Raw genomic sequence first — 12,779 nt, 5'->3', positions numbered from 1 at the left:
ATTTACAGCTAGAACTCAAATCTGCTGAACACAGTGATGGACGTTAAGTCCACTTCACTTAATCCAAAGTCCAAACTTCAAAATATTTATCCATCAGCAGTTGTTACTTTGCACATTAATATTTTTCAAACAAAGCATGTGATCCAATATATTAATGCATTGTTATATAAGCAGTTAAAATTGGCCCCGACCCGACAACAAGAAATAAATATGAAAAAAACTCAACATTAAAGTAAAAGCTAGAAGCAAACCAGAGTTGTACTCACTTCTAGGTAAATGTATTTATTGTTAATTGTCTTTGTTAGACTCTTTGTCTGCTTGTTGCACTGTTGCTGGTTCTTTCTAGACTGTACATCTGTATATTTTTAGCTAATTGTAGGATATTATCAATTGTGTTATCTGTTTTGTGTTGTTTATGCTATTGATTGTTTTAATTACGTGAAACTTGTAAAACTAAACTAAACTAATGCTTAAATGTTAAAACATTCATAATATTAATTTAATAATATAGTCTTATATACAGTATAATAATAAAAGCACACTGAAAAGCATCAGTCTTTTAATCATACTTAAAAATAATTAATTCTTCTGGACTTATTTTCAAAGTAAAATTTTGATTTTTTAAAAAAAATGTTCACATTGTGGTATTACTGGGGTTTTTTTTGCTTTATTTTGTAAAAGTTCTAAATAGTACAATTCTTTTAAACATTAGTAACTTAAACTATTTTTGTAATTATATATATATATATAAAAAAAAAAAAAACAACTAAACTGGGACAAAAGTCCATGAGTGTATTTTGGCAGCAACATACTGGCTGCAGTTTTCTGCAAGAAAACAAATGAGACTTTTATTTTGAAAGTTTTGCCAGGTAAACCTGTAGCCTACTTCTCGCGTGCTTGACCCTCTTGTCTTGAGCGCGAGCAGAGCGCAGTCGGGTCCAGACCTTGCGCACAACCACTGAAGTTTTGAGTTTAGTTCAAGTCTAACTTCCCGACTCTCCGGTTACCGACCGGTCGATCATGTTCAGCGAAGAAGAAAGAGAGGAAGTAAAATAGAGCGAGACCCCGGGCTGGATGTGACTCGTGTATAAATTATGCTCCTGACTGTGGTTCACTGATTGGGAGTGCGCTCCTCCGGGCTGTGGTGGATATATGGTTGACTTCAACACCCGCGACACTTGTGTTACAGTTTACTTTGGCGGAATTAATTGATAACCACAGTGATGGAGACCCACATGTTGCTGACATGGAGTCTGTTGTGTTTGCTCCTGCGGCCGTCGGCTGCACAGAACCCCGCACCTGAAGGAGGTAAGCTCCCTCACATGGATATGAGCACTGTTTACTGTGGAGTTCAAATGTGACATTGGATTTTTTTTTTTAGTGTATAGAAATCAATTTTGACGTCCTGATTGAAATAATAAAACAAAACAAACCCAATAAAGTACTAAATAAAATAAAACTAAAATAATAATAAAACATATGTATTATCAGGACAAATAATCACGACTTTCCCCTAGGGGACAAATAAAGTATCTATCCATCTACTAAAATCATATTGTGATGCTCTAAGAATAACCCACAAATTTACCCAGTTATTTCCCCAGTCAATATAAAATGAAATGCAATGAACTTTCCATTAGGAACTGATGCTGCTGCAGGGGGTGGAGGGACCGTCTGTCTGGGCTTGAGGGTAGATCAGGGTGTGGTTGATATTACAACAGTGTTCTCAGTGAAATGGCACGACTCCAGGTATTGAATTGTCTGCTGATGAAATCCCATTGCCGGGGGCAGTGATTCCCAAGAACCGAGGACCCACACAGGGACCACCCAGGCATTCAAGCAGAAGTGCTTCAGATGCTCCCCCACTCTCCATATAGCACCAAAACAACCCCCCCTCCCAAAAAAAAAAAATATATATAGGGGGTGGGTGGGCGTGGGGATATTTACAGATATTTTCAGCTGATGAAATCCATTAATTAATCCATTGCTAAATAAAACAAACCAGAGATTTGTAGAATAAAAATATATCATTTTTTTTCACACCCCTCAGTGAGTTTATAGGCTGGTTTTTGACACTGTAAGCTCTGATCAGTGTCTACAGGTCGGTTTTCATTAACAAAACAAATTTTAATATCTGTTATCGCATCCATGCCTTTTTTGCGTGCGGTGGTAATGCATGAAGTGTCTGAGAATCTAAACCTGTTGCTGGTGACACCGTCCAGTCTGCCGTCAGCGTGCGTAGACAGCATCTCACTCACTACTATGTTAACACAGTCATAAAGAGCTGTCACTTCGCTATGTCCATTAATAGGGACCCGGTGAGACTGAAGCAACTTAGATTACAGTTATTTGGCTTTTTATAAGTGCTTGCTGTTATGTCAGTGTTGGACTCACACAGTAATGTACCCATGTGTTCACCAGGTTCGCCCCCTGTAGCGTGTCACTGGGGCCACATGCACCTCATTCCTGCACCATCACATCACTCAACTGCCCCACAGCCGCCAATAAATCCGATTTATCGCGTGTGTACGACAACCAGAGGCTGCATTTAAACACGTCCTCTCCCTAAATGAACAGCTATCTCCAGACTTCAGCGTATGGTTCTCAGATAAAAGACGTGAGGTTGCACAAAGGTGGTGGTGGTAGGGGGCTGTGATACGCAGCAGCCCCCCCCCCCACGCTCCAAAGTCCAAACAACAAGAGAGATGTAAGAAATTCTTTAGATTGATGGAGAGGGGAAGGCAGCAAGCATGTGTGTATGTTTGATTTGTGTGTGTGGGTGTGTGTGTGTGTGTGTGTGTGTGTGTGTGTGTGTGTGTGTGTGTGTGTGTGTACATGCCTCACTGCTTTCTCAGGTTTCAACACCCCTGAGTCTTATCAACACCTCATCTCACATGTTAAACATTCAAATATTTGGAAAAAAAAAAAAAGAAGAAGTTTCCATATAAGTGTGAAGGTGTCTGCACAGTAGTTGCTGTATTCCTAAGTCGGTCTCACATGTTTATTTTTCTTTTCTCCTTCACCCTTGCTCTGAGATTTTAACAGTGGGTGTTTTTTCTCGGACGATTTCACAATCTGAACATCTGCAATTAAGTTTTGCTTTTCGATTCCGTCTGTTGCTGCTGCTTCTTTCCTTCTCTGCTCACTTTCCCTGCTCTGTATATGGCCATCCAACATTCCTCTTCGTCTCTCACATGGAACTGCCAGTACACCCCCCCGAAGCCTCACTCCTCTCCTTTTAACGCCTTTTATTTTCCTTTGACCCACCTCCTTTCTCCTCTGCCTCCTTACCATTAAAACCCAGCAGCTACTGTTTTCCCACCCTCCTGTGCTTCCCTCGGGACATTCGCTTTTAACTTTTAATTCTGTTACGAAATCTGTAAAATTTGTCTCAGTGCATGACTGCCTTTTATCATCCACTTCTGAAGTTACCACGAGGCCGGCATCAGTTTGTACTTCCTCTGTGTGTTTTGATTTCTTCTTATCTCAACTCTAATTACTTGCTCCTAACTTGCTCCTGCTTTCATGTGGACAATGACCCCTTTAAAAAGGTGGTGTGACTGTGGGACTGTGTTGTTCCAAGAAGGTGGATGGAGAAAGGGAGGGAGTTTCCAAATGTGTGTGTGTGTGTGTGTGTGTGTGTGTGTGTGTGTGTGTGTGTGTGTGTGTGTGTGTGCGCAAGTGAAGCATAAGAGGAGACCTGTGGAAAAAGCTGTGGGAGTATAAAAGGAATGAAAGCTTTCACATTAAAAAGCAACTCCTTTGATTTGCACATTAATGACTGTATTGATTTATATTTTTTTTACTCCACAGTGCTGAACTGCTGCGAGGGGGATGTACTCCTCTTATTGGATTCCTCGGGGAGCGTGTCGTCCTACGAGTATTCCCGAATGCTCAACTTCCTGTCTGAGCTCGTCCGCCCCTTCTCACTGGGAGAGGACCAGGTGAGGGTAGGACTTCTGCAGGTGGGCACCCAACCGGGCCTCGAGTTTGGCTTCGACACCTATAGCACCCAAAGTGGCCTCCAGGGGGCTTTGAGTAACACCAAACCTCTCAGGGGGGATACCAACACTGTGGAGGCACTGAGGATGGCGAAGGAGTCGGTGCTGAGACCCGGAACAGCGGACGGGGCCCGGGCGGGGCTCCCGAGGGTGCTGGTGTGGTTGACGGATGGGGTAAAACCAGGGGATGTGATTGGACCAATGGCTGAGCTGCGGGAGGAGGGCGTGGCTGTGCTGGTGGTCTCTACTGGGCATGGCAACTATCAAGTGTTGCGGCAGGTGGTGAGCCCACCTGTGGAAAACAACCTGTACTTTGTGGACATTGATCATATGAGTATCATCACAGAGGACCTGCGGGACGCCATCATTGGTGAGTACAGTATGGGTGATTTCTGAGGTTTCAGGTACGGAGCCTGGAGTGTGCCATCAAAAAAAAAAAAAAGAAAAATGGATCTTTCTGTGATTAATAATCAAATTAATTTAGGTGCCTACCTGCCTACCAGTGTTAAAAGCATTCACATTTCTTTTGTCTCCTTTTATATAGAAATTATGTTAAAACAGTAAAATGAAATACCAAAAATTATACTTTTAACTATTCTTAAATTTTTAATTTTAAAGACATAATTATTAATTTCTCATTTTAAGACAGAATAAGGAAATATAATTATAATGTTTATCAATGTAATGCAAATGTCATTTACATAATTATCAATTTAGCATTAACAGCTGTTCACTTACCAAACTTGCCAAGAGTTTCCGCCATCGTTTACAATACAAGAGGTTATAATACGTCCTCTGAGCAGTGCTACTGGAGACTGGATGCTACAGTGACTCGGTATCGGAAAGTGAGGAGACAGTTAGCTGGTTAGCTTGCTAACTTCAGAACAAGAAAAGAAGTGATAGAAGTAAGTTTCTGTCAGACATTGGTGTTGTTTTCCACCACTGGAGACAGCTCTGGGAGAGTAAAGGGATGAAGTTTGATCCCTCTTCACTGGTGAGTAAACAGCCAATAGCCAAACTTACAAATAGCTTCTTCAAAGCTGTATCAACAATTGATCACATGACGTGTGTATTGTGAAAGGAAATGGTCATACTCACAAACCCACAGAGAATTATCACCTTCACATTTTACCATTGCTCCAATTAAATATTATTGTTTGATATCAAATAAAATTTCTGCCAGTTCATCACAATATTTACAGTATAACTTTCAGTATCTTGAGTCAGGCTCTAAGCTCTGAAGAAAAATCTTTAAACAACAACAGCAATGTTTCTAGAAGCAACGTCCTGGTTACATTGGATAATCCACAGACCTCACAATTAACCGTTTTCTAAGAAATAATGACAGGACAATGATTTTTGATAGACACTCATTGATTTTTTCTTTAATGTTTTGAGCAGAACAAACTAAATTCCATTAATCTCCATTGGTGTTAGCATGGTGGAAGAAATGTCAACAAAACTATACACACATCTAGATCCCATCTACAAGTAAATGAGCAAAGACGATCTCTTTCAAAACTAGTAAGGGAGCTACGCCCATGTGTTACAGTAGCTTTGATAAACACCCTCTATTCAGACAGATACATTCACACTGGTTGCCTTCCTCTCATACATACAGTAGATGTATTACATGTCTCTGTGCTTCTCCCTAATTCCACACATGCTCCTAAAGACAGTGAAACTAAATAGGAAACCGGGACACTGAGCGTGTCTTTGTGCGCGTGTAAGAGTCACTGTAACGAGATAGGCCGATCTATTAATGGATTAATGATTCAGTTTCCTTTGCTGCGTCCTCCAACACTACAGTATGCCAGACATGATACATATATATATGTATTTATATAAATAGACCAGGGGGGTAGCCCATTTCTCTGGCCTGATTAGGTAGCTGCACAACACTCACAAGGGACATCTCAGCAATTACACAATATATACTTCAGCTGTAAGACATGATGCATAGTATAAATAAAGCTTATGCACCAGTTCTTGCTGGGTGCCTAATGATCCTGTCACAGATATCGGTGGCTCCGTGGCATTTCTTATTTTGTTGCAGGGCCCCACTGGCCTGGCTATTTCAAGTTGTCTTATTGTAAGGGTTATGAATCCACTTGGAAACCCAAGTCTGGCCGTCTACGTGGGTGGCTGTCTGAAGCTAAGGCATTTTTAGAACTGTGTCCCGTCATCTTCCCTGTTACTGTCCTCTGTCTGTCTCTTTTCAAAATCATAACTTGTTGCTAAATCACACACATAACTTCTTTCTTCTTCCATCATCCTGTCCTGCCTCCAACAGAGATAATCCGAGCTGAGCGAATCAACGTTCGTGACATCTCCACCAACTCCGCCACCCTCCAGTGGCGACCCGTTCTCTCGGGTTTGACGGGCTACTACGAGATCCGCTTCGCCCCGGTTCCGTCGGGAGGCACGGGAGGTGGCGGAGGAAGTGGTACTGGGACCAGTCCAAGCACCGGCGGTAGTCAATACCAGAGACTCACCCAGTCTGCCGACTCCAGCACTGCCAGGCTAACAGGCCTGAAGCCTGACACCAGCTACACTGCCACACTGACCCCGGAGTCCAACGAACAAGCGTTTAACACACTCTCTGTCACCTTCACAACAAAGCCAGGTTGGGTAACATCCTCTTTAACACCTTGTGTCTGAACAACTGTGCATTTAATCTGCCATTTACACTTACTTAATAAATCTAGTCTGAGCAAAAAGGCAAACATTCACCAGTAACAGCCTCTCACATTTAAGAATTTGATGCTTTATCAGTTGTATTTCATTGTAAACTGAATATTTTGCAGCTTTAAACCGATCATCAAACAATGTGAAGATGTCACCTTGGGCTCTTAGAAACTTATTATTGGCATTATTTGCTATTATTTGACATTTTATAGGTTAAATTTTATTTTATTGGTCTGACTTTTTCACAAAAAAAAATGCAATAATTTGGATTATGGAGTATAAATATATAGATTATATATAATAGGAAAAGCACAAATATATATAACAGTGAATACTTCTTCATTATTTGCCTGTTATAGGAAAATTTTTAATATATGTTAAATTAAATGCATGTCTCTAGACAAATTTTTTAATTTTTGCGTGTTAAACTGACCTGCTGTGCACAGACTTAAAGATTTGTGATGCTGGACTTAATGAGAAAATTATCTTCTCTCTGCTGTTGTTATAGTTGCTAGGAAATTAATCAAAATTTACCCATAAAACCCACTGACCCATAAAATGAAGTGTGAAAATGATAATGGATTGCATCCCTACTTTAGTTCCTCATAATATCTTCTTTTTCCTCAAAGTTTTTATTTTTTTTGTCTTCCCATATATCAGAGGTGCTGAGCCCAGCTGTGGTAAGCGTCTCTGACTCGGGCCCAAACAGCGTTCGGGTGAGCTGGGGTCCTCTTCAGCCAGAGACGGTCACGAGCTACTACATTGAATACTCCGCCCTCCCCCGGGGGAAGCTCCACGCCGTCACAGTGGGCAGAACGCAGAACTCTACTCTCCTCAGAGACCTCCAACCAGATACCACTTACCTGGTCACCGTTAGCGCGCGGCACGCCTCGGGCAAGGAGAGGGCCATGTCTGTCAAAGTGTGTACTCAGGAAGGTGAGACGTGGGAAGAAAATGTGGTCACACATGGTAATCAAGGATCCCTTTACCACACGCTAATCCTAATCCTACACAGCCTAGTCCTTTCTGCGTCTTAGATTTCAGATAATTACAAGCAGCCCCATTCGGGTTTGACTACCTAGCTGTTAGTGGAGCATTTTCCTACTGTACAGACTCTATTAAAGCATTTTTTTTTTTACACCTCTTCATTCATATCCTTTTATTTAAAATGCTCTTCCCAGTTATCTTTCTGACATATAACCTGACTAGCTTCTCTGTGGTCTCCATTTCCAGTGACTCCTGCCCTGGCAGACCTCCAGCTGACCACAGTGGGCAGTGACTCGGTGCAGGTCAACTGGAAGGGCAGCGTGGCAGGTTTGAGGGGCTACTGGCTCACCTGGGAGGGGCAGCAAACCCCTGTCCCGGGCCAGCGCTCCTCGTTCTATTTGCCGGCCGACTCTTTGTCAACGCGCCTCACGCACCTCCCCCCATCAGCTAGAGTATGCGTATCACCGATTTACCGGACGGCGCGGGGGGAGGGACTGTGTTGCACGGCACAGTTTCAGTCAGGTGAGTGGTGACTGGGTCTGTCACATAAGGTCAGGGCAGTATTTGGGGGAATAATGTGACCGTTTGGGAAATGTGCTTATTGCCTGTCTTTCCAAGAGTTTAGCGCTTAGTATGAAGTGAGAGCCAAGAGGAAATAAGCCTAGTTTAGCATAACAACTGGAGGGAGTCCACCTACCGGGACCTCTAAAACACACTAATTAATATTATATTGGGTAGTTTGTATAATGCATTTATAAAAAGTAATGTAAAAATTACTATTTGGGGTTTTTGGTGAGTAACATGGTCTAACCGTTTCTTGAAAAACAACAAGTCACTTCCAAGAGTCTTGCTGTTACGGTTCAGATGCTGCTCAGAAGGATGGATAAACTGTTTGCCATGAATTAGTTGCGTGGCTTATAACTCCAATTAAAACCACATTTGTTGCCTTTATATATATATTTTTTAATATAGATTAAACAAATGACATACATTTTTCTGGTGAGCTTTAGTGGTGTTGTTGGGGTTGTTTTTTGTTTAAACTTTGGAGGAAACGAGCTAGCTGTTTCCATTCTTTAGGATAATCTCTTCCTGGATCCAGCTCCATACATTTAAAAAAAAAGTGAGTAGGAATATTTCTAAAATGTCAAACTTTTCCTTTATTGCAGAGATTTTGAAAGTGGTTTTGATCTTATTAATGTATCTCTCAGAAAAGACATGAATACGAGTATTTCCCAAAATGACACATTGCACCTTTAAATTTTCAATTTACTTAAAAAAAGATCCCTTTTAACAGTTTTTATTGCATCTACCTTTACTGGTGTAATACATTTTAAATTTGATTTTTTTCATTTTCACACAAATGATTACATTCACCTCTATTGTATTGGGGTGGAGGCAGAAATAACAGAGTTATCTCAAATCTTGGTCAAATAAAAGCTGTCGACGTGTCTAGATACCACTAGAAGTAATTGAGAAATTATGTTTTTGTATTTTGAGTGAACCAGTGTTAATGTTGGACTGAATGAATAGCTCCACAGTAATCTCATTTGTTGTGTGATGGAAGTTGTCATGGATACATGAAAATTAATAATCTAACTCTTTGACACTTCGGCCAGAATTGTAAATCTATAAATGTTTGTGTCTGAACTGCTGTTTTCTCCCTCTTCTCTTTAGAAGCATCAGCATATGGCTACCAATCATAGCACCCCTGAAGTGAAGGTGCACCTTACCAAACATGGAGGGACGATGGTGAGAAGAATGCTGACTTTCACCCGTAATTCTTTTCCACGCCTATCCCCTCTGTGGACATCATCCAGGAGAGATGTGTGGTTTGGCTTACTGAGCACTCACTCATGTGGAAGCCATAGACACTTAAGAGTGGTCTGGGACAATATGGCTGCATGTTGACTTCTACAACCTGCAACACAGGGGACTATTTGCTTTTCCATTTCTGTTGTCTCGCCTGGTTTACACCTGTAGTCAGTGTATAATGCTTCAGTTTAAAGATGCAGGCTTTAAGATACTGATATTTCTTTGATCTGTTTTGCATATACAGAGCAGGGCATGCTGGGAATGTTGGATATTTTATGTTGCTTGTTTTGGAGAACGGCTTTGCACCATATGTGGGCCACATGCCCAAATCAACCTTTTTGTTTTTTTCCTCTAAGTCCTGCAAATGTACAGAGAATATGATTTACATTTATAATAAATACTTATGACTTGTACTTTAATGATGTCTCTTTCAGCAAATGCTTGAAAATATTGGATACTCGTGTGTGTGTGTGTGTGTGTGTGTGTGTGTGTGTGTGTGTGTGTGTGTGTGTGTGTGTGTATGCGCACACTGGAGTGGAAACAAACATGCGGTCCCTAATAACAGGATCTCCAGGATTGCTTTGAACTTTCTAGAAATTACGAACAGACCAGCCATATGCCCTGAAACTACCAAGATGCTGCATATAACATGTGTGTAACCGAGACTAGTCTTGTATTGGTCTATGGAGATGGATCCAACATTCATATTTATTAATCAACAATCATGTAAGTATAGGAATTAATAGCGTACAGTATTTATAGACATGCTGTTTACATTTTAAGACTGTTACCTTTTTTAAGCCAGACTTTGCTGCCCCCTACTGAAAGGATCCTTTCAACTAATCTTTCACTGTCATCCTCTCAGAGCAAATGCATTGTTTCATGTTTGTTGACCACTATTGAAATTTAACAAGAGCTTCAAATAAAGTCCTTTAATAATTTTGTTCATACTAATAGTTTTTTTTTAATGTAGTAAAAGTCTGCCATTGTGAACTGAGAGGGTCAGGGTGCACTTAAGTATATTTTTCTGTACTTTGAGTATTTATTTATTTTTTTTGGAAATGTATGACTTTTACTCCACTACACTTAAAAGACGAATATTGTACTTTTCAGTGCACTACAATTCTATGAAGTATTCGTTACTTTGAAGCAGTGCTTTTAGTCTGTGGAACTCTTTAACAATATCACATGAAAATTGTATGAAATTATTACTGAGTTTTGTTGGAGAAAAGAGGGATAAAGGCCAAATGATGATAGAGAAGTTGACGGTGACATTTAATGTGAGGTAGTACAAATAGACATCTGGTACTTTTTATGGTTAATACTGGGTTTCCTCACCATGCTCTGCGAGGTATAACTGATTTTATCTATAGGATACACTTCATTTGCTAACGGGGACGAACAGAAGGACAGTATGATAACAGTCATATCACAGTGTTACAGAGAGAAAGCGATGATCATGCTGGGTGCACAGTTACTGGTGTATTTTAACTCCAATTTGAAGAGTGGTTTCTTGGTATTTGTGGATTAGAATGTAAATTGACCTTTTAGTGTCAAGGCTTCCCCCTACAGGTTAAAGAAAGCGCCTTCAACTGTGAGCCAGTTACCATTTTTAAAAACCTGAATTAAAAGATATATAATGCAGAAATTCAGTTTCAAAAATGTTTAACCCACCGCTCTTAATAGTGGATCAAATGCAAGTTATCATGAATGTTCACCACATCATATTGTCTTATTTAAAAAGGAACATTTTAACCAGTTAAACATTTCAAAAATCAAATTATGGGAAATATGGATAAAATCTTATATGAGGAGGGTTGGTGGTTCAATGCCCAGGGAACTAAATGCATGACAAATGAAGACACTTCATCAGATTGATGCTACCTAAACAGACAAATGGCATATTGCCATAGCACCCAACCCTAGCGGTCCTTAATGAATGCCCTAAAAATAGATGTGCATAAATTTTAGATAAATGCAAAGAGTCCCTCGGGCCTAACCATCATCTCTACTCATAACACGACTGCCCTCAGCTCAGCAAGAGAGCACCAGCACTGCATTCTCCTTAGATTTCAAATTAAGTTAAAAAATCGTATTTGTCTGTGTTCAGAAAGTCCCACTGTGCGCTCAGGAATGAGGCCCAAAAATAATGGCATATTTTAACTCCTGAATGTGTTTGGAAAATCCATTAACAAATCAGAGTGCAATCAGAGGGTGGGTGGTTCTGTTAGCTTCATCTCCACTGTAGATCCCGAAAGATGAAGTAGATTTTCAACCCCACACCGTCGTCCAACTGGAAGGTCGAGTGGAGAAACAGGGCGACAGTGTCTCCATCCACAGGTGACCACCCCTGGTGACCTGAATGGTTTGATGAGCATGTGTACATTTCTCAGGTAGAAAATCCAGCGCGTTCGTATTCTTCTTCTTTGGCAATTTCGGATGGCTGTGCCTAATGCACGGATTACGATACAGCGCCACTACGTTGCCATACTGGCGTACAGCCGCAATTGCAGTTACAAACGTCAAATCCACAGAGTACCGAGAAAACAAGTACTAGAATTTTGTCTGGAGGAGGCACGAAATCCTTCTATTCGGCAAGTTGTGGACTGACTTATTGAAGATCGTTTAGGGGTTTTACCGACCGGCTCCAGGCACTGAAGGTAACCGGATGTACACACCCACGGCGTTTGACTACTTCCGCTTCCGTGACGCACAGCGTGAAAAGGGCCTATGACAGCAAGCAGACACATCGGAAAATAGCGTCTATTCTTCTTTTCTTTCTTTTTTTTTTTAATATTGAACAGACAGAAAAACATGCAGAAGATACATACAAAATGCACGCAGAGTATACATGTAAATGAAGCAAAGCAAATGTCAAACATAAAAACCAAGGAACTAGCAAGAAGAAAAGAAAAGGGCACATAACAAACACAGGAAAGTCTGGTACGCCCATGGGTGTTATAAGACCACCCCTTAACAAGAAACGTCCCCGTTTTACCATTATGAGAAAAAACGTCCACAAATTCTCAGTGTGCAATGCAAAACCAGCACAAATACCAACAATACAGTGTAAACAAAACAAACTAATTAATTGACTATCCTCCCACCTTAATGAGGAATTAGCTGATCAGAAATGCCATACAAACAGGTTTCCAACTGGACACATTACAGTCAGTGCCAATATAAAAAACAGCGGAACACAACAACAACAACAACAACAACAACAACAACCAAGGGCAGTCCTAGTAACGCCCAAGGGACACACCTCAAAAAGCACAACACATAGTAAAC

At 40.8% G+C, this 12,779-nt stretch overlaps 1 protein-coding gene across 2 annotated transcripts; it reads left to right on the top strand.

Moving 5' to 3' along the window:
* The first annotated feature begins 918 nt into the window (after positions 1-918).
* vwa1 (von Willebrand factor A domain containing 1) lies at positions 919-10,434 on the top strand. 2 transcript variants are annotated; one of them, XM_023401284.2, is made up of 6 exons: positions 919-1,308; positions 3,814-4,371; positions 6,295-6,627; positions 7,350-7,625; positions 7,923-8,198; positions 9,354-10,434. In XM_023401284.2, exons 1-6 carry the CDS (start codon positions 1,224-1,226, stop codon positions 9,377-9,379), a joined length of 1,554 nt encoding a protein of 517 aa, XP_023257052.1. In that variant the 5' UTR covers positions 919-1,223; the 3' UTR covers positions 9,380-10,434. The 2 variants fall into 2 exon arrangements, with proteins under 2 accessions (XP_023257052.1, XP_023257051.1); XM_023401283.2 differs by having other exon boundaries at positions 920-1,308; positions 9,351-10,434.
* Positions 10,435-12,779: the final 2,345 nt, after the last annotated feature.

The sequence above is a fragment of the Seriola lalandi genome, unplaced genomic scaffold, assembly GCF_002814215.2.
Source record: "Seriola lalandi dorsalis isolate HSWRI2012SDOR001 ecotype SW California unplaced genomic scaffold, Sedor1 jcf7180002053574, whole genome shotgun sequence".
Taxonomy (NCBI): domain Eukaryota; kingdom Metazoa; phylum Chordata; class Actinopteri; order Carangiformes; family Carangidae; genus Seriola; species Seriola lalandi.
Note: the sequence above shows the minus strand (reverse complement) of the source record. Positions and strands in the feature narration are given on the sequence as shown.

Coding starts and splice junctions, on each gene's coding strand:
- vwa1 (XM_023401283.2), top strand. CDS start 1,224: ATGGAGACCCACATGTTGCTGACATGGAGTCTGTTGTGTTTGCTCCTG. Junction 1,309..3,813: donor GAACCCCGCACCTGAAGGAG/GTAAGCTCCCTC, acceptor TTTACTCCACAG/TGCTGAACTGCTGCGAGGGG. Junction 7,626..7,922: donor CAAAGTGTGTACTCAGGAAG/GTGAGACGTGGG, acceptor CTCCATTTCCAG/TGACTCCTGCCCTGGCAGAC.